Here is a 21,528-nt window from a genome sequence, read left to right on the forward strand (position 1 = left end):
CAATGGCAACCTTGACTTCCCCTAACAACCAACCAAATAAGCATTCTTCATTTACTACAATCCGTTTCTTTAAGATTATTCTCAGTAAAAGTCTGGAAGATGGAAATCTTGTAAGCATTTTCTTTCTTTCATCTCTTCACACCGTATTTTCTCTTTTCATTCCATTTGGTAATATTAGCTAATGCTTCAAATGTCTCTCTGTAGCTCTCTGCCTTTTTCTTTGTGATTTGTTATTGTGAGAGAGAGGGAGAGAATGCTCATTACAGATTCATACACATACATGGTTTGTTTCCACCTTCGGTTTTCTACATCATTTCATCTTGGGGTTAGTGGGGACTGTAAGTTGATTTATTTAGCTGTGTAATTGGCTCCTTCGTGTAAGTCATTGTTGGATCAGAATGCAGGGTCTTGTATATACCTCCACATGATTCATGTGTGTGTATCAAAAGTGAACTAACTATGCTTAGGGTCTAGGGAAAGGAGAGTGTGTGAGACCTATAGTATGAGTCCATACTAGACAACCTTATCTTGCATTTGTTGATTACATGACTCAAAACATATTGAGCATTGTGAACTGCAACTTGTGAGCTCATTTGGTTGAAATAGTTTATCAAAGAGTTGAACATTTGTGAATGATAGCGAGTATAAGTGTATAACTGATATGGGACAATTGGGCATCATTACACATATCCTTAAATCAAGTTTTCCATTAAGGAACCAAATACATTGAGATTGATTGCTATTTTATCCGAGAGAAGATTCAATCTGGAGAGATTGAAACATATTTGTTAAATCTTGGTTGTCACCCTAACTAACTCATTAGAATCAATCTTAACAGATTGGGTTATCAGCATGTGTTTGAGAATAGGAAAACATAAGTAGAGGAGCAAATAATCATCAGTACATTTTAAATCTGTTATGCTTGAATGTCATGATGTTGCTTACTAACACCAGGTTCGTTGCAGAAGATCCCAAACAATTTCACAAGGAGATATGGTGGTGGTCTGCAAAACCCAATGTTTCTCAAAACCCCAGACGGCATTGAATGGAAAGTATATTGGACTAAACATGATGGTCAAATTTTGTTTGAAAAGGGATGGAAAGAATTTGCTAGTTATTACTCCCTAGATCATGGGCATTTAGTAGTGTTTGAATATGAGAAAAATTCTAGTCATATTGAGGTACACATATTTGACATGAGTGCCCTTGAAATAGACTATCCTTTCCATGACCATACCATTGATGATTCAGTGGAAATTTTGAATGAGCAACCTCCATGTCAGAAGAAAAGACTGAAATCACCAATGTCATCTTGTCCAACAAGTAAGAAATCGAGAACTGGCATAGCTAGAGAAGATGAAAGAAGCCTCAATCCGCAAAATTTTCTCCCGCATGTCCAAACTAAAGGTAGTCAATCTGAAGTAACAAACTCTGAGATGCCAATAATTGCATCTGTCAAGCAAGAGTTGGATGGTATGTATTTCAAGATCAGATCATTTCATTTAGTGGATTCAATTGACTTCTTGAGGTTAAATGCATAACATACCCATGTTATTCTGAGGATATGTTCAAATTTTCAAAGAGGACATCTGTGGTGTAAGTTTATCACTGTGTGCCTCATGTTGAAGACGAAACTTCTACTAAATTGCTAAGCTTTGAATAAAACCACAATGTTAAGATATAAAAATCCTTCTTTTATTCTTGTCATATATTCCTTGGTGTGCATCTGATAAATACATCATATGTAATTATGATTTAGATTTTATTTTTACTTTTATGTTTTATTTTTTTATGATAGATAATTTCTTATCTTGAGGTTGAATCAGATTAAAAAAATCTTTGTTTCTCTATCAAAACCAGAATATACCATCATGATTTGCAGAAAATGCAAGGGGCTATCTGCTAAATGCTGCTGCGTAGTGCATGCTTAAACTAAATGTTTTTGTTGGCATGTCACAGGTGGGAATGCAAGCAAAAGAACTTCACTGTTGATTACTCCCTGCCCCGGGACAACCGGATCTCTAAAAGAAGTTATGAAGTTCACCTCTGAAAATCCCTTTTTCATAATCAATATATGGCCAAGTTATGTGAGGAAAAGCAGAGCAGTAAGTATAAGTTAAGCAGACATTTATATTTGAATAGTGTTGTAAATAATATTGATTATTTAGTTTTTATTTAGTCATTTATTGTTGTATTGGGCCAAGCCCTTTGTTGTATTGGGCCAAGCCCATTAGGTTAAAAGTAGGTCAAATATTCTCTATAAATAGAGAACACTTTGTACACATTATTTACAATTCTATAATATATTAGAATACCCTTTTTCAAGTTGGTATCAGAGCTCTCGATCTGAGGGCTTTGCTTCCGCACATATTATCTTCTTTTTTAACAAAACCCTAATTTCTTTGCCTCTTGCCGCCATCAGCCGCCACCGGAAAATTTTTCCGGGGACCTTTTGGACCAAGGGGACCATTGTTGACCTTATTTTTCCTCTGATCTATCATTCTATGCATTGTTCCTCCGCCACAAACGACCGAAACACCTCCGACCGCCTCCAATCAGATCTGTCTTCACTGTTTGGACCACTTTCCGGCGACTTTTCAACCGCGACCACCCACAGACAGGTGCGCGCTCACTGGACGACCACACCAGAAAAATCTCAGCCGGTGAAGCCCATCCACGCGCTCTCACGCGCCGCCCCTTTCCCGGCGAGTGAATCCCACGCGCAGCTCCTTTCTCCGGCGCGTGGAGGCGCGTACGACCGTGTTTTTGGACCGGACCACCACCATTCTTCTCGTCTTCTTGTCTTCTGTCTGGATCTGTAATTATTTTTCTGATTAGAGGTCATTTGATATTTTGTTTGGTTGATTTTATCGCTGGTTGTTAACTTTTTTTGTTAAAGAATGGCCGAGCATGATAGTTCTTCGATCTTATCTGGTAAGAGCACACGTTCTATATCTCTTCTTGCTTCTTGCACTGATTTTAAAACCTCATGGATTTTGGATTCTGGTGCAACTGATCATATGGCTTGCCGTACTGAGTTGTTTTGTTCTTATCATCCTACTGTTGGTAGTCATACTATATCCGTAGCTGATGGATCCCATAAATCAGTTATTGGTTCTGGTAACATTCAAATTCAACCTTCCTTGTTTCTTAAAAATGTTCTTTATGTTCCTCAGCTTTCTACTAATCTTATCTCCACTCAAAAGCTTACAACTGATTTGAATTGTTCTATCACATTTTTTCCTTCTCATTGTCTTATTCAGGATCTTACCACGAAGAAGACAATTGGAGTTGCTAATGAACAGGATGGGTTGTATCATCTCCTTCCAGACCATGCTAGCAAAAATCAGTTATTAATGACACGTCATCCTTCTACTGCAGAGTCTATGATTTGGCTCCATCACAAGCGTCTGGGGCATCCACCATTTAGTCTTTTGAAGTCTATGTTCCCCTCTCTGTTTCTCAATAAGTCGGTTGAGACCTTTCATTGTGATGTTTGTGAATTTGCAAAACACCATCGAGTGTCATTTCCTTCTAGCACTATTAAAAGCAGGGAACCTTTTTCTCTTACCCATTCTGATGTTTGGGGCCCTTCTAAAGTGCACAGTGTTTCAGGTGCAAGGTGGTTTGTTTCTTTTATTAACGATTGTACTCGGATAACATGGATATACTTGATGAAAGACAAGTCTGAAGTACCAGAGATATTTATTCGGTTTCATCACATGGTTGAGACTCAGTTTGGTAAGGGTATTAAAAGACTCAGATCTGATAATGGTACTGAGTACGTCAATCGACGCCTGTCACAATTCATTTCAGACAGAGGTATGATTCATGAGCTCACATGTGTTGATACCCCTCAACAAAACGGGGTTGCTGAAAGGAAAAATCGTCATCTTCTTGAAGTTGCTAGAGCACTACTTTTTCAGACATCTGTTCCTAGTTCTTATTGGGGAGAAGCAGTATTAGCTGCAACTTTTTTGATCAACCGTTTACCTTCACGGGTCCTTAACATTATCAGTCTTATTCATTCCATGACTTCCTTCTTTCCTTCTGTTCCCATATTGCAGAGCCTTCCACCAAGAGTGTTTGGATGTGTTGCCTTTGTCCATGTTCATAAACAACATCGGAGTAAGTTGGATCCTAGGGCTCTTAAGTGTGTCTTCCTTGGTTATAACCCTTATAAAAAGGGTACAAGTGTTATCATCCACCAAGTCGGAAATTTTTTGTTTCTATGGATGTCACCTTTCAAGAATCTGAATCTTATTTCCTGGGTCCTCATCGTCAGGGGGAGAATAGTTCTTCAGAAGACTCGTCCCCTTCCTTCTTTGAGTCTGGATCAATCTTCTCTCTTCCTAGTGTGTCTGCTCCTGGTGTGTCAGAACCTTCAAATACACCTGAGATACAACCCATACTGTCTCACCAGCAACCTCAATCGTCTGAACCACTGGTAAGTCCTGAATCTCCTATTTCTTCTGAGTCTCCTGAATCTCCTGTTTCTGATTCTAATATTATTTCCTCTCATGATTTGTCTATTTCTTCTGATATCTCTAATGACTTACCCATTGCTTCTACTTCTGATGACTTACCTATTGCTCTTAGAAAAGGAAAAAGATCTTGTCACAAGAAAACTTGTTCCTCCTGTCCCTCTTGCACTCAATACCCTATCTCCCACTTTGTTTCCTCTGCTAATCTTTCTGTGCAGCACAAAATCTTTGTTTCAGCACTAGATTCTATTACAATCCCAAAATCAGTACATGAAGCCTTGAAAGATAGGAATTGGGCTCAAGCCATGCAAGAGGAGATGAATGCTTTGGAGAAAAATAAAACATGGGAGGTTATTGATAGACCCAACGGAAAGAAAGCAGTAGGGTGCAGATGGGTTTATGCCCTGAAATATAATTCTGATGGCACTCTTGAGAGATATAAGGCTCGATTAGTGGCCAAAGGTTACACTCAAACCTATGGCATTGATTATGAAGAAACCTTTGCTCCAGTTGCAAAGATGAATACAGTGAGAATCTTGTTATCCCTTGCTGTCCATTACAATTGGGATATAAATCAATTTGATGTGAAAAATGCTTTCCTCAATGGTGAGTTAGAAGAAGAAGTCTACATGGAAATCCCGCCTGGTTTTGATTCTGTGAAGGGGGAAAATAAAGTTTGTAGATTAAAAAAGGCCTTGTATGGATTGAAGCAGTCACCTCGTGCTTGGTTTGGAAGATTTACTAAGGTTATGATGACCTTAGGATACAGACAGAGCCAAGGAGATCACACTCTTTTCTTCAAGCACTCCCAAAATGGGAAGCTTACTGTGCTCCTTGTATATGTTGATGATATTATTATCACAGGTGATGATTTTGTGGAGAGACAGATTCTGCAAACACGGCTTGCCTCTGAGTTTGAAATCAAAGACCTTGGGAAACTGAGATATTTCCTAGGGATAGAAGTAGCTCATTCAAGCAAAGGAATTTTTATCAGCCAGAGGAAATATGTTCTTGATCTTCTCAAAGAAGCAGGAAAGCTCGGGTGTAACCCCTCTAATACTCCTATTGAGCAGAATCACAAGATGGGCTATGAAGAAGAGAGTCTTCCAGTTGATAAAGGACAATATCAACGGCTAGTTGGGAAATTGATATATCTGGCCCATACTAGACCAGACCTAGCTTATGCTGTTAGTGTTGTCAGTCAGTTTATGCACGATCCAAAGGAAAAACACATGCAGGCAGTAGAGAGAATTCTTCAGTATCTTAAAGGTACTCCTGGTAAAGGATTGTTATTCCGACGTGATGGAAATCTATCTTTAGAAGTCTACACAGATGCTGATTATGCTGGATCCGTCACTGACCGTCGTTCTACCACTGGTTATTGCATGTTTCTTTGCGGTAACTTGGTGACATGGAGAAGTAAGAAACAAGATGTGGTTGCCAGATCAAGTGCAGAAGCTGAATTTCGAGCTATGGCTCAAGGCATTTGTGAGTTACTGTGGCTGAAAATTGTACTTGATGATCTCAAAATAAAATGTGAGGGACCTATGAAGCTGCTATGTGATAATAAGTCCGCTATTTGTATAGCTCATAATCCAGTTCAACATGATCGGACTAAACATATTGAGGTCGACCGCCATTTCATCAAAGAGAAACTTGATAGCGGGTTGATTACCACTCCATACATTCCCACTGGGCGTCAATTAGCTGATCTATTAACAAAGGGGCTTCCTTCAGACAGATTTCAAGAACTTACTAGCAAGCTGGGAATGATAAATATCTATTCCTCAGCTTGAGGGGGAGTGTTGTAAATAATATTGATTATTTAGTTTTTATTTAGTCATTTATTGTTGTATTGGGCCAAGCCCTTTGTTGTATTGGGCCAAGCCCATTAGGTTAAAAGTAGGTCAAATATTCTCTATAAATAGAGAACCCTTTGTACACATTATTTACAATTCTATAATATATTAGAATACCCTTTTTCAAGTAATAGGAATTGTTATATCATGCCAGCTTGCTGGTATTATTGTACTTTCAGAAATTTAGACTCTATTCTGACTATGATGAAAATGTAACACAATGCAGAGTATACCAAGTGCCTTCGCCAGGAAGTATGTACAGAAGAACAAGCAGAATGTGATGATACAGTTTGGGAAGAAGTTGTGGCCTGTAAGGTTGCTCTATTATCCAATAAATTCTGTTGTCAATTTTGCCGCTGGTTGGAACCTTTTTGCTAAAGAAAGCAAATTGCAAGTTGGAGATATTTGTATCTTTGAACTCATTAATAGAGAAGAGTATGTATTTGATGTTCATATTTTCAGAGGCCACACATAGGCAATCCAGTGGGAGCTCTTAAACTGAGTAATTTTGCAAAAGGTGTATTATCCCTCTTGCTAAAATCGACTTGTATTGTTGTTAATCCTTTAATATATGAACCAAAAATATATATGCTGGGATTCACAGTTTTAGTCCAATTTCGTGTTTTACCACTTCATGTTGTAGTTAGGGGTGTCAATATAGGTTATGACACGTGGATCGACCCGCGACACGACACGAAAATTCGTGTTCAGGTTGACTCGCAAAAAAATTCGTGTCGTGTTCGTGTAGGGAAAAATGACACATAAAAAATTTGTGTCGTGTTCGTATTGATGTATTCGTGTTCGTGTTGACTCATTTTTTTTTAATTTTTTTAATTTTATTTTATTATTATTATTTTTTAAATTTTTTTTAATTCGACCCATTTTTTTAAATTTATTTTTGTCAATTACTGTTTTGACCCTCATTTTGCGTGTTATTCGTGTCGTGTCGTATCAACTCGCAAAAAATTCGTGTCGTGTCAGTGTTGAAGATTTTGACACGAATAAAAATTTGTGTCGTGTTAGTGTTGATGTATTCGTGTCGTGTAAAATTCGTGTCGTATCGAATTCGTGTCGTGTCAACCCATTTTGACACCCCTAGTTGTAGTTTTGTCTACTCACTACAAGAAAAATACAATATAGCCTAGGACAGTTTTCCGTTACACATACAAAAGCCGCACATGTAGTCTATCCATACATACCATTGTATGTGTAGAGTTTATGTTCTTGAAATCCGGTACAATTTATGAGATCTGAAATTTTATATTCATCCATGTAATCATTAAATTAACTGAATGGCATGCATAATAGCTAATTTTTATGAATGATATTCAGTATGATTAGATATTTCTGAGGTTTTTTTTTTTATACTTGTCTTGTTTGACTGCATATGTGAACTTGGTAATGCTTGAGAGGCTCCTTGAGCACCATACTTTAGTAATTGTAAAGAGCTATTTTAATCCAAAATTTTAAAGTGTAAGGGAAGATTTTTTTTAATGATTTATATTATTCTTTTATTAATATATTCATTTATTATATCTTTTATTTACCATTAGGATTATAAATAATCTTGTCCAATTATATCAGATCAACGCTATTTTATTGAGTTAAATTTCAATTATTTATTAAATTAGCATCTGTATACATTTACTAGCAATAATTTTGTAGCTGATACCAAGGGTGCGCATGACAACCTCTCCGGAATCAATTTTATTTTTTTTTAATTTCTGTTTCCGTGAATAGAAATGGATAGAAAACTCATTTGGTAAAATTGGTTTATTTTTTTGTTCCCGGGATGAACCGGATTAATTTTTGTGCTGGGAAACAGAAAAAAGAATCAAATTTTTTTTTTTGTTCCTGGACATAAAATGAAAAACGCTTATATCTCTTAATCATTTTCCATCTCTACCATCATCACCACCACCACCACCATCATCCCAACACGACCACTGCCACCGTCGTCGTCGTCGTCGTCGCCGTCGTACCACTAGTGCTGTCGTGACCATCCCCACCACCACGATGCCACCGCCATCATCACCACCACCTCTACCCATCACTACCACCATGCCACCATCACCACTACCACCGCTGCAACCACTACCACCACCATCACCACAACCGCCATCAATGCAACCATCGCCATCACCACGCCACTGCCACCACCACCATCGCCACTACTACTATAACACCTCACATTTTTAAGTTTAAATATTCATAAGTTAAATGAGAATTAAACGGAATGATTAGTGAAAATCCTGAAAAGAAGGTCGAAATACGTAAAACGGTAAATTGACAAATTGTTGTTGACCTTGTTACCAATTAATTTTACTTAGTATAAACTAAAGTATGTAGAAGAAAAATATAAACTAAATGGTATATTTTTGGTCTCCCAAGTAGGTGATTCATTGCATTGTCCTTAGTGAGCTAACAAATCAACAAATGGTGTATTTGGTACCCAAGTAGGTGATGAATCCCACGCTAGCCTTGTTTCATTAGATGATGAGTGGATTAAATAATCAAAGAAACTAAGTACAAGCGGTGGAAACAATAAGGCATCAAGTGGCAATCGGTGGATCAAAAGCAAATGGAAAAGGGAATTGAATAAATTATAGAAATTAAAGAAATTGAGAAGCAAAGTCGGCAACCCTTTGTCCCTTCAAGCGGTGACCAAAAGAAGAATAAAAAAGAAAGAAAATCTTAAGTGAAATGAAAACAATAAGGTCGACAAGTTTGGTGTCCTTCCAAGCGGTGGAAATTAATCAACAAAGGTGCAACCTTGTGTCTAGCGTGGGACCAAAGAGAAAGAAGTAAAAAGGTGAAATCCTTGTCATGCTGAAACCAAGTCGGCTTCTTGTGCCTTCCAAGTGGTAACCAAAAGAAAAGAATTCTGATTTGCTTTAAACAATCAAGTCGGTTCTTCCTTGTCCAAAACCTCAAGTCGGTTTCTTCTCCCTATCCAAACACATGACCGCCCCTTGTTTTCTTTCTTTCCTTGCATACGGCCAAGGAAAAATCTGGTGAGAAGCAAGTCAAATAAACAACTTAGACCAGCCTTGTTAGTTAGTCGGTTGCCTCCTTTTCTTTGTGACATCAAGCAGCTGAAAGTTTGCTTCTAAATCGTACAACCAAGGAGACCTCAAGCAGCTCAATCCTTTCTTCTAAAACCGTAGCAGCCCAAGGGAGTTAAGAGGAGCTAGTGATTATTTTCTTGTCCCTAAAATGCTTAAAACTTTGAGGAAAAGAATCCTTGTGTTCTTGTGGTCATAACCTTGTATTTTCCTCTTCTTGATAAGTGGTAAAAGATGAGTTTCCAATCATATATCATGCGCACCAAGGGGCTGACTTTGGAAGGAGTTTCATTTAAATATGTTATGGCTTGATGGTTCATGAATCCCTTGGATCGAAGTGCAAAACATGGTCATATTTGAAAGAAAATCATGGACTTTGAACTTGGCCAATTCGGCCAAGAGGAGAAAATTGCGTAAACAGTATGTTAATAAAATTCTAGGTGGAAGTGGATGTTGGTTTGTATAAGTTAAGAAGATGTTTTGACGTTTTTTTGTATTATTACAGAATTACCGTGTATTGACGATTCATACATGGTTGTTGTAGGTTGCCGTACGTTGATTTGAACCCTGAACCGTGAGCTCGGTGGATTGCCCTTGGTCCTGGATTAAGTGGGGTCGAGGTGAGTAATTGGAACCATACTTGTAGAATTAGTAACTTGCATGTGTTCATATGAACAGTAATTAATTGAGAATGTCCTCTGTGTAGGCATTTTTGTTGTATAGAGAGCTCGAGAAATACTGCTGTGGAGCTAAGTGAAGAGGCTTATTGAGTTAACCTCTTGGTATTGGGGTTTGTTCCCCTTGTGTGTTCCACCATGCCGTTGAGGGTGATGGTAGGAAATGTATATGAGTAATGTAGAATAACATGATCATGCATTTAGTATGTATGTTGGTACATAGGTAACGAGTCTCTGGCCAGCAGACAGTTTTGCCTTCGGGTGTTTCAGACTTCCACTGGATAGGTCTCCGAGAGGGAGTTCCAGTTGACCTAGGGTCGTGGTGTGTGATCCGAATAGGAGCACACTAGGTAGTCTCGGGTGTAGGCGGATGGGAGGGGTACCTTGGTTGATGTTCTAGGAACACGCCTTGGATGAGACCCATAGGCTTATATGCCGAGGACGTTCCGTGGTGTTGGTAGCTACCATTCCATCTTCGTCGTATTTTGTATCCTATGATCCCCATTTTCACTAAATCCCTTGTTGTATCCTGTTTTTAAGAAGTTATTTTATATTATTTAGATGTATCGAAGTGAGCCATTGGGTGGAGTATTCTCCAGAACCTCTGGGTTACTGAGATATATTCGTATATCTCATCCCGTCTTGAGGGCTTTATTTCAGGAGGTAGTAGTGGTGCAGGAGCAGCGGGCAAGAAGCCTGCATGATGATTAGTATAACACCTCGTATTTCTAAATATATATTTATAGATGATAATGTCGCTTAAAAGGGTAGGATTAGTGAAAATCCTGAGATTAGGGTCAAATATATAAGAAGGGCAAAATGGTAATTTACCAAACACGTATCCCTAGGCATGAAAAATCGAGTAGAAGGTCTCAAATGGTAAAAATAAGGCCGGAAATGGATTCAGAACGAAAAATCGAGTGGATAGGCAAGTTTCTGAAATTTTGATGAATAGTGATTTTCCGGTATAAAATACTGCGGTATAATGGTACGATAGGCGTGAAATTTTGATCAGTATTTTTAGGAAACAAAAATATGGCACGAACGGGAAAAATACGTAGTTTATGAAATTGTGGTTTAAATTAGATGTTTCATTAAAGTTAAATCGCGTGTGGGACCCGCGGAACCAAAACCCACTTAAGTTTCCCTCATTTTCCCTCAACCTCACGAGCTCTGTCTCTCCTTTCCCTTTCTTTTCCAGCGTGAAACAACCCCTCCCACCATTGATGAGCCTTCATCCTTTTGCTCTCCAAAACCACCACTTCTTGGCCAAATCCTTTGATTTTGGTGTTGAAATCAATTGGAAAACCCATTCTAAAGCCATTGGTGATACCCCCTAGCCTTGAAATCGCTCCTTTGGTGAGTATTTAGCCTAGTTCAGTTTTGAAAGATTGGAAAAAAGTGATGTTCATGGACGTATTGGACCTCTAGATGCTTGGAGAAGCCTTGGTGGAGAGTCTAGCATTGATTGTGAGTGTATTTACATGGTTTTTATGATTGATTTCATAGATCAAATTTATGAACCCTATGCTTGTAATTGTTGATTTATAATGATTGGAAGCTCAAATAGAAAAATTGCATTAGACGATAATGTCTTAGAATGACATGATTGAGCTAGAAATGCTATGAAAATTCTAAGTGAAAATGATGATTTAACTTAGGAAGAAAATCAAGTGTCATGAGATTTAGAAATTTAGTTGTGTGAAAATGGCATGATTGTTTATTGTATAGGTTAATAATAGGATTTTATGACATGTGTAATTGTTGAATTGGATTGAAAACCTTGAGGGGTGTTTCATTGATGAATTCGAACCATAAGTAGTTGGTAGGAAAAATGATGTGAAAATATGGTTTAGGCAATGGATGTTGATCAAGTGTATAATGGTGGGGTTGATGAATCACTTTGAAGAGTCAAGGAGTTAAGATAATTGAATTAAATGGGAATGGGCCATTAGGCCTAAGTGACTTTAGGTTGGTTTTATAATTGTGTGAAATTGATGAATTGTTTGCATATGTTTGATGGTCATTTGTATATAGGTTACCTCTCTCGGACGCGATAGTGGTCGATTGAGCTCGGAGCGTACGTTTGGAGCCTTGTGCTTGGAGTTGAGGTAAACCCTTGGAACTGGGGTTTAGTCCCTTGTGTGCTCCACCACACCTAGTGGAAGGTTGTGGTTGGATTTTGTGTTGTATGATGTGGTGTGGAAAATGTATGTTCATGCATCATTACTGTTGTGTGCATTGTTTGTGATCTCTGGCCAGTAGATGTGTGTTGGTTTGGACTTCCGCTGGAGATATCCCTTGAGGATTCCGGTCGGGTTTTTGCCGTGGGGCTGACTCTGGGAGCGGTACCAGGATGATCCAAACGTGGGACTTCCGCTGGATAGGGCTCATGAGGAGTTCCAGTTGGGTTTTGCCATGGGGTCGTCTCAACTATGGGAGAGGCACCAGGAAGATTCCCGGGAGTTATATGATGGGGTCCTCGAACGGAATCCTTATGAGGATGTTCTTGGATGTGCCCAGTTGTGTGTGATTTTGTATGCATGCATTTTTACATGATATCATTTGTAGCACTTTGAGTGAGCCATGGGGTGGAGTGATCCTCTAGTACCCTTGGTTTACTGAGATATATATGTATATCTCACCCCACGTTTGGGGACATTGTTTCAGGACATTATGAGCACGGAGGAGTTTCGGGCAAGAAGCCCACTTAGTGGATGGCAGTAGCATGTGGTGCATATGGAGTACATGGTGTTTTGGAGAAGCATATATGATGCACATGGGATTTAGTTAGCATTTTGGGACTTAGATTATGAACATATTGCATGTGGAGGTTTCCATGCTTTTGTGATGTTCATGATTATATTCTAAGTCTTTTGTATTGGATTTACATTATGCCTCTTGTTTCTATTCGCATTTTGTGTGAGCATGGGACTTGTCCATGGCCACCTATGTTGTATTTGAGGCATTGGAAAACTTATGTTGTATATGGACCATTTCATGCGTAAATGGCTATGATATTGAGAACATTGTAATTGATGCATTGATTAATGAATATGCATGATGGAAGGGCCTAGAGCCTACATTAGGACATGTGTAAAGTGTATATGAAGTAGCAATGTGTTAAGAGTAAGTTAGACCACTCATTTTGGGTCTTAAAAGCTGTCATCTGTCATTTTTGCTGCATAGTAATCGATTACTTTTCACTGGTAATCGATTACCTGCAATAGGGGACGAAAAATTGAGCTTCTGTCTTCAAAGTAATCGATTACCAGAGCATTGGTAATCGATTACCTAGTTCAGTAATCGATTACCAGAGCATTGGTAATCGATTACCTAGTTCAGTAATCGATTACCAATCTCTGGTAATCGATTACCAGAAAACAAGGGAGCTGAATTTGAGGTTCTGACTTCTACAGTAACCTTTGGTAATCGATTACCTCAAGTATGGTAATTGATTACCACTGTGTTAAAGTTCAAAAATGTGTTTTCAAAAATCTAAAATAAATGGCATTGCTTAGAGGGATTATGTTTAGTAAGTTTTTAAGCTTCTGCGAGTTTTGCATTTACAATTATGGCGTTGTTTTAATTGATTACGGAAATGGTTAATGCTTAAAGAAAGGAATGTAGTAAAAGAAAAAGTTTACCCGTAATTTAATTAACTCAATTACTGTGATTGTAACTGCGCTTAATACCATATACAATGATAACATTACCGGTACGTAACGGGCTGTTACAATTAGCTGGAGTATTTGCAGTATTTTGCATTTTGGTGGCCACTGGGCCTAGGCTAGACTTAGAGCATGAATATTCCATATGTATGTAAGATGAGTTACAGTGTCATATTTGTTCATGTCATTTTGCCTAAGTCTAGTACATATATCATTTTGGGGTTTTTACATTATGTTGTATTTGAAGACTTTGAGTTGTAAAGTGTAATATGCATATGGAGATTGTAAACTGTACCTGAATACTTGATGTGATATGTAAACATGTAATATGATGGAAGGGCAATAGGCCTATTTTAGGAATATGATTATGTGTATGTTTCGAAGATGCATGCAATTGGACTTTGATGATTGAAACGTATTAAGTATTAATCGAGGAAGCAGTGTGATATGTATCATATAAGTAAAATAAATTGTGATGGGTTGTAAGTGCCCCAAGGCATTGTTAGTCCTTGTGTGTGCCACCCACTGATTATTAGGTGCCATTTGAGGTCATAGATCACTTGCATAAATTTGGGAAACGTTGGAAAAACAAAGGAAACTTTGGCGAAATTTCTAGGAATTGACAGTTTTTAGGTGAACTTTGGGAGAACATATCTCCTTCCATAGAGGTCTGATAGGGACGCGCAGAAAAATAATAACTGAACCATGTTCGGATAGGTAGAAAACGTAAGATTGTGAAATTGGCTAAGTGAGTTTATGGGAACCCCTTAGTGACTTGTATTAAGTAAAATAAGATATAAAAATAGTTTAAATAAGTATTCCGTAAGAGTATACAGTTATGGTCAGCTTTTATTTATTACGCTTTTTACGGTTTTAAATACTCGCGTAATAAACGGAAAAAGTTTACTCGCATTTTATAAATGAATTGTTGTGATTGTAACTGCGCTTAATATCATAATTAATGTTAACAATACCGGCGTATAACAGGCTGTTACATCTTATGGTATCAAAGTAGTTTTGTTAGGGAACTCTGATAATGCATAACTATATTTTGTGTTGCATAGCTATCTGTGAACTGTTTATGAGTACTGCATATGTGATTCCTCAGTGTGGGTCCGATCAACTCATTCATTTGTATTACATGTACAGATATCATGAGTAGGGAACGAGGTCACCGTGGAACCCGAGGTGCAGGTCGTCTAGTAGCACCAGATCCTATTACTGCAGTTCTGAATGCTCTGCAGGAAGAGACTGCTGCAAAAAGAAATATGACCGAGACCCTGATGAAAAATAATCAGGATATGATGCATGCCTTTATGAATGAGATGAGGGCAGAGAGGGCTCGGAACAGGAGGGATGATTCTCCTCCACATACGGCTACAGAGACTCATACTCGTGCGACATCTGTTACACCTCAGCAGGAGAGGAGTGGGGCTAGTCGTCATTCTGGGGAGGCTAGTCGTCACACTATTGATCCTACTTATATCCCAGATCCTTCTGTGGTTGCTCAGTCTGCTGGAGTTGCTGGGCAAGTATTTGTTGGTACTGACGAGCAGAGGCTCATTTCTTTTAGAAAGCATAAACCGCCAGCATTTCAGGGGTTAAGGGACCCGTAGGTAGTGACTACTTGGTTGATGGATATGGAAAAGATATTTCAGGTTATGGGGTGTCAGGATCCCCAAAGATTATTGTATTCTGTTTATATGCTCGAGGGAGATGCCCACGAGTGGTTGTATACTACATCTCAGCCTTTTGTTATTCAGGGGGAAGAAATTACCTGGGCTTTATTTGAAAGATTATTTCATGAAGAGTACTTTCCCAGGGATGTTCGGGAAGCTAAACAGGGTGAGTTTGAGAAATTGGTATAGGGTACCATGACTGTTGATGCCTATGTGGCGAAGTTCAATGAGTTAGTGAAGTTTGCTAATTATGGGGGTGTGCTGCCGACTCCTGAGTTTCTGTCTGCTAAGTTTCAGAGAGGTCTGAATGAGAAGATTGCTAAAAGAATGTCTAATACTGCTGTGAGGAATTTTGCAGATCTAGTGACCCAGTGCAAGCGGGTTGAAAGTGTTTATAATTGATATCCAAAATCTAGTTCTTCGAGGACATCTGGTCCTCCAGGTAATAATAACAGAGGTGGCTACCATCAGAATAATAATAGAGGTAGGGGGTTGCAGGTGAGGCAGTCTCCGGGTCAGTTTAAGAGGGGTGTGGTCAGAGAAGTGGGTTTAATGACAGGAATTCTAATCCTCGTTGTGATAAGTGTAAGAGATCTCATCAGGGGCCTTGTACTGCGGCTCCGAATTCTTGTTTTAAATGCGGTAAGGTTGGACATTTTGCCAATAATTGTTACAGTAATACGAGGCAGGCTGCGAATCTGCAGGCCTTGCCATCTGCTTCTACAGTTGGGCGTGTTTATACTACAAATGTGCAACAGACTGAGAAGGCACCTAATCTGGTTAAAGGTACAATTTTTATCTCAAAAATTGATTTGTCTATTTTATTTGATTCGAGAGCTACCCATTCATTCGTGGCGGAATATGTTGCAAAAGGATTGGGGTTAAAAGTATCACGGATGATTCCCCCTATGCGTATTACTACTGCTACAGGAGAGGTTAGTGATTCCTCCTTTGTGTGTAAAGAGGTTGGGTTTGTCTACGAAAGCAGCGGTTATACTATTGATTTGATTATCATGCGCCTGGCTTCTGTTAATTTGATACTGGGTATGGATTGGCTATCTCAAAACTGCGCAATGATCGATTGTTGCAGGAAGAGATTGATACTCGCACATGAGAGGCCCACGGGTGTCCGTCTCCTTTTCTGTCTATTTGTCAAGCTGTTAAAGCCTTGAAGGATGGGGATCAGAATTATATTTTCTTGGGTGGTTTGGTGGGTGGTAAGGAGATTGAAATTTCTACGATTCCGGTGGTTAATGAGTTTGTGGATGTATTCCCTGATGAGATACCAGAATTTCCACCTGAGAGAGAGATTGAATTCTCGATTGAATTGTTGCCTGGTGTGGGGCCTATTTCCCTGGCTCCATACCGGATGTCGCCGCTGGAGTTGGTTGAGTTGAAGAAGCATATAGAGGAGCTGCCGGCAAAGGATTTTATCAGACCGAGTATGTCTCTGTGGGGAGCACCAGTTATATTTGTGAAAAAGAAGGATGGAAGCATGAGATTGTGTACAGACTACCGGCATTTGAATAAAGTTACGGTTAAGAACAGGTACCCATTGTCGCGTATTGATGACTTGTTGGATCAGTTGAGGAGTGCCACTGTATTTTCTAAGATTGATCTCCGGTCCGGATGCCATCAGATTCAGATTAAGCCGGAGGATGTGCCTAAAATGGCATTCCATTCTAGATACGGACACTACGAGTATCAGGTGATTCTTTTTGGGCTTACTAATGCCCCGGCGGTGTTCATGGACTATATGAATCGTATTTCTAAACCGTATTTGGATCAGTTCGTAATTGTGTTCATCGATGACATTTTGATCTATTCTAAGAGTGAGGAGGAGCATATAGAGCATCTGAGGACTGTGTTGCAAATATTAAAGGATAAAAAGTTGTATGCGAAGCCGTCTAAGTGTGAATTCTGGTTATCTGAGGTGAAATTTCTAGGTCATGTTATTTCTGATAGGGGTGTTGCGGTGGATCCAAATAAGATTGATGCTGTAATTGACTGGGAACGACCGAAAACTGTTACTGAGATCCGGAGCTTTCTGGGTCTTGCTGGATATTATCAGAGATTTATTGAGGGGTTTTCCACAATGGTACTGCCGTTGACCCGATTGACACGAAAGGATACCCCTTTTGTGTGGACCCCGGAATGTGATAGGTGTTTTCTAGACCTCAAAGAGAAATTGACTACTGCTCCAGTGTTAACCCTCCCCGATCCGGAAAGTGAGTTTGAATTGTACTGTGATGCTTCCAAGAAAGGTTTGGGGTGTGTGTTGATGCAAGAGAGGAGAGTGGTTGCTTATTCTTCCAGGAAGTTGAAGCCTCATGAGGAAAACTATCCGACGCACGATTTGGAACTTGTTGCTATTTTGTTTGCCTTAAAAATATGGAGGCATTTTCTGTATGGGATGAAATTTGCTGTGTTCAGTGATCACAAGAGCTTGAAATATTTGTTTGATCAGAAAGAGCTGAACATGAGACAGCGGACGTGGGTTGAATTTTTAAAAGACTATGATTTTGAGCTAAAATACCATCCTGGTAAAGCTAATGTGGTAGCGGATGCATTGAGTAGGAAGTCTGTCAGCGTGTCCCAGCTGATGTTGTGGGATAATGAAGTGATTGAACAATTCCGTGATTTGAAATTGACGGATGTCTTTATTGGTAGTGTGGAAGAATTTGAGTGCTTACGGGTGTAGAATAAATTGTATGAGAAGATTAAAGAAACACAGGTATGGAATGACAGTGTCAAGTATTTGAAAGGGCAGAGTGGGATATCTTTGAATAAACAGGGGTTATTGTTATATCAGGACAGGATTGTTGTACCCAAGGATTTAGCAGAGGAAGTAATGTGTGAGGCCCATAAGGGTCAGTAGGCTGTAACCCAGGTGCCACAAAAATGTATCAAGATCTGAAAAATAAGTTCTGGTGGCCTAGAATGAAGAAGGATGTTGCTGAGTTTGTGTCAAGATGCTTAATTTGTCAGAAAGTCAAGATAGGACATCAGAAACCTGCTGGTCTACTTCAGCTGTTGGATATACCAGAGTGGAAATGGGAGATCATCTCTATGGATTTCGTTGTTGGTTTGCCTCGGACTCAGGCTGGGTACGATTCAATTCGGGTTATAGTGGACAGCTTACGAAGTCTGCACATTTTCTGCCAGTGCGAGTGGACTTCTCTACGGAAAAATTAGCCAAATTGTATGTGAAAGAGATTGTAAGTCTCTACGGGATACCGGTTAGCATTGTCAGTGATCGGGACCCGAAATTCACTTCTCGTTTTTGGGGAGCCTTGCAGCAGGCTTTTGGCACTCAGCTCAGGCTGAGCACTGCGTATCATCCGCAGACTGATGGTCAGACTGAGAGGACCATACAGACACTTGAGGATATGCTGAGAGCTTGCACATTGGAGCAGGGCACAGCTTGGGACAGATACTTGGCATTGGTGGAATTCTCATATAATAACAGTTTTCATTCCAGTCTGGGCATGGCACCGTATGAGGCATTGTATGGACGGAGATGTTGTCCTCCTACTTGTTGGGCTAAGGTAGGTGATAAAGAGAGATTTGGGCCGGATTTTGTGCAAGAAACTACAGCACAGATTGAAATAATCAGAGAAAAACTTAAGCAGGCACAGAATCGGCAGAAAAGTTACTATGATAATAGGCACAGACCGCTGGAATTTGAAGAAGGTGATCATGTATTTGTGCGGTTATCTCCAGTTACGGGTGTTGGCCGTGCATTGGGCGTGAGGAAGCTGAGTCCTCGTTTTATTGGGCTGTATCAGATAATGAAAAGAGTGGGACTAGTGGCCTATCAGCTTGCCTTACCCCCACAGTTGTCAAATCTGCACGATGTTTTCCATGTTTCGCAGCTGCGGCGTTATATTCCGGATGAATCACATGTGGTGATACTGGATCATATTGAAATTTGGGAGAATTTAAAGACTCCCGGAGGTCCTATTAATGTCCTCGATCGCAGTGAAAAGAGGCTAAAACGCAAAGTTATTCAATTGCTAAAGATTCAATGGGAAGGACGTACACCTGAGGAGGCTACTTGGGAACGGGAGGATGAGATTCTCCGGCTGTATCCTGAGTTAGCAGACAGGTATGATTTAATTTTGCGGACAAAATTCTAAAAGGTGAGGTGAATATAACACCTCACATTTTTAAGTTTAAATATTCATAAGTTAAATGAGAATTAAAGGGAATGATTAGTGAAAATCCTGAAAAGAAGGTCGAAATACGTAAAACGGTAAATTGACAAATTGTTGTTGACCTTGTTACCAATTAATTTTACTTAGTATAAACTAAAGTATGTAGAGGAAATATAAACTAAATGGTATATTTTTGGTCTCCCAAGTAGGTGATTCATTGTCTTGTCCTTAGTGAGCTAACAAATCAACAAATGGTGTATTTGGTACCCAAGTAGGTGATGAATCCCACGCTAGCCTTGTTTCATTAGATGATGAGTGGATTAAATAATCAAAGAAACTAAGTACAAGCGGTGGAAACAATTAGGCATCAAGTGGCAATCGGTGGATCAAAAGCAAATGGAAAAGGGAATTGAATAAATTATAGAAAGCACCTAATCTGCTCCTACAGTTGGGCATGTTTATACTACAAATATGCAACAGACTGAGAAAGCACCTAATCTGGTTAAAGGTACAATTTTTATCTCAAAAATTGATTTGTCTATTTTATTTGATTCGGGAGCTACCCATTCATTCGTGGCAGAATATGTTGCAAAAGGATTGAGGTTAAATGTATTACGGATGATTCCCCCTATGCGTATTACTACTGCTAGAGGAGAGGTTAGTGATTCCTCCTTTGTGTGTAAAGAGGTTGGGTTTGTCTACGAAGGCAGCGGTTATACTATTGATTTGATTATCATGCCCCTGGCTTCTGTTAATTTGATACTGGGTATGGACTGGCTATCTCAAAACTACGCAATGATCGATTATTACGGGAAGAGGTTGACACTAGCACATGAGAGGCCCTCAGTGGGTCCGTCTCCTTTTCTGTCTATGTGCCAAGCTGTTAAAGCCTTAAAGGCTGGGGATCAGGGTTATATTTTCTTGGGTGGTTTGGTGGGTGGTAAGGAGATTGAAATTTCTACGATTTCGGTGGTTAATAATTTTGTGGATGTATTCCCTGATGAGATACCGGAATTTCCACCTGAGAGAGAGATTGAGTTCTCGATTGAATTGTTGCCTGGTGTGGGGCCTATTTCCCTAGCTCCATACCGGATGTCGCCGCTGGAGTTGGCTGAGTTGAAGAAGCATATAGAGGAGCTGTCGGCAAATGATTTTATCAGACCGAGTGTGTCTCCGTGGGGAGCACCAGTTATATTTGTGAAAAGAAGGATGGAAACATGAGATTGTGTACAGACTACCGGCAATTAAATAAAGTTACGGTTAAGAATAGGTACCCATTGCTGCGTATTGATGACTTGTTGGATCAGTTGAGGGGAGCCAGTGTATTTTCTAAGATTGCTCTCTGGTCCGGATACCATCAGATTCGGATTAAGCTGGAGGATGTGCCTAAAACGACATTTCGTTCTAGATACGAACACTACGAGTATCAGGTGATTCCTTTTGGCCTTACTAATGCCCCGGCAGTGTTCATGGACTATATGAATCGTATTTTTAAATCGTATTTGGATCAATTTGTAATTGTGTTCAACAATGACATTTTGATCTATTCTAAGAGTGAGGAGGAGCATACAGAGCATCTGAGGACTGTGTTGCAAATATTAAAGGATAAAAAGTTGTACGTGAAGCCGTCTAAGTGTGAATTCTGGTTATCTGAGGTGCAATTTCTGGGTCATGTTATTTCTGATAGGGGTGTTGCGGTGCATCCAAATAAGATTGATGTTGTAATTGACTGGGAACGACCGAAAACTGTTACTGAGATCCGGAGCTTTCTGGGTCTTGCTGGATATTATCAGAGATTTATCGAGGGGTTTTCCACAATGGTACTGCCGTTGACCCGATTGACACGAAAGGATACCCCTTTTGTGTGGACCCAGGAATGTGGAGGTGTTTTCTAGACCTCAAAGAGAAATTGACTACTGCTCCAGTGTTAACCCTC

At 39.5% G+C, this 21,528-nt stretch overlaps 1 protein-coding gene across 1 annotated transcript; it reads left to right on the forward strand.

The window, feature by feature from the left end:
* LOC133285478 (B3 domain-containing transcription factor VRN1-like) lies at positions 1 to 6,818 on the forward strand. The gene is made up of 4 exons (XM_061482749.1): positions 1 to 110; positions 966 to 1,473; positions 1,960 to 2,105; positions 6,570 to 6,818. The coding sequence occupies exons 1-4, from the start codon at positions 3 to 5 to the stop codon at positions 6,816 to 6,818; spliced, it is 1,011 nt and encodes a 336-aa protein (XP_061338733.1). The 5' UTR covers positions 1 to 2.
* The last annotated feature ends 14,710 nt before the right edge of the window (positions 6,819 to 21,528 follow it).

Source organism: Gastrolobium bilobum, unplaced genomic scaffold (genome assembly GCF_033153095.1).
Source record: "Gastrolobium bilobum isolate Gb01-03AN ecotype WA unplaced genomic scaffold, APGP_CSIRO_Gbil_v1 utg16346, whole genome shotgun sequence".
NCBI lineage: Eukaryota > Viridiplantae > Streptophyta > Magnoliopsida > Fabales > Fabaceae > Gastrolobium > Gastrolobium bilobum.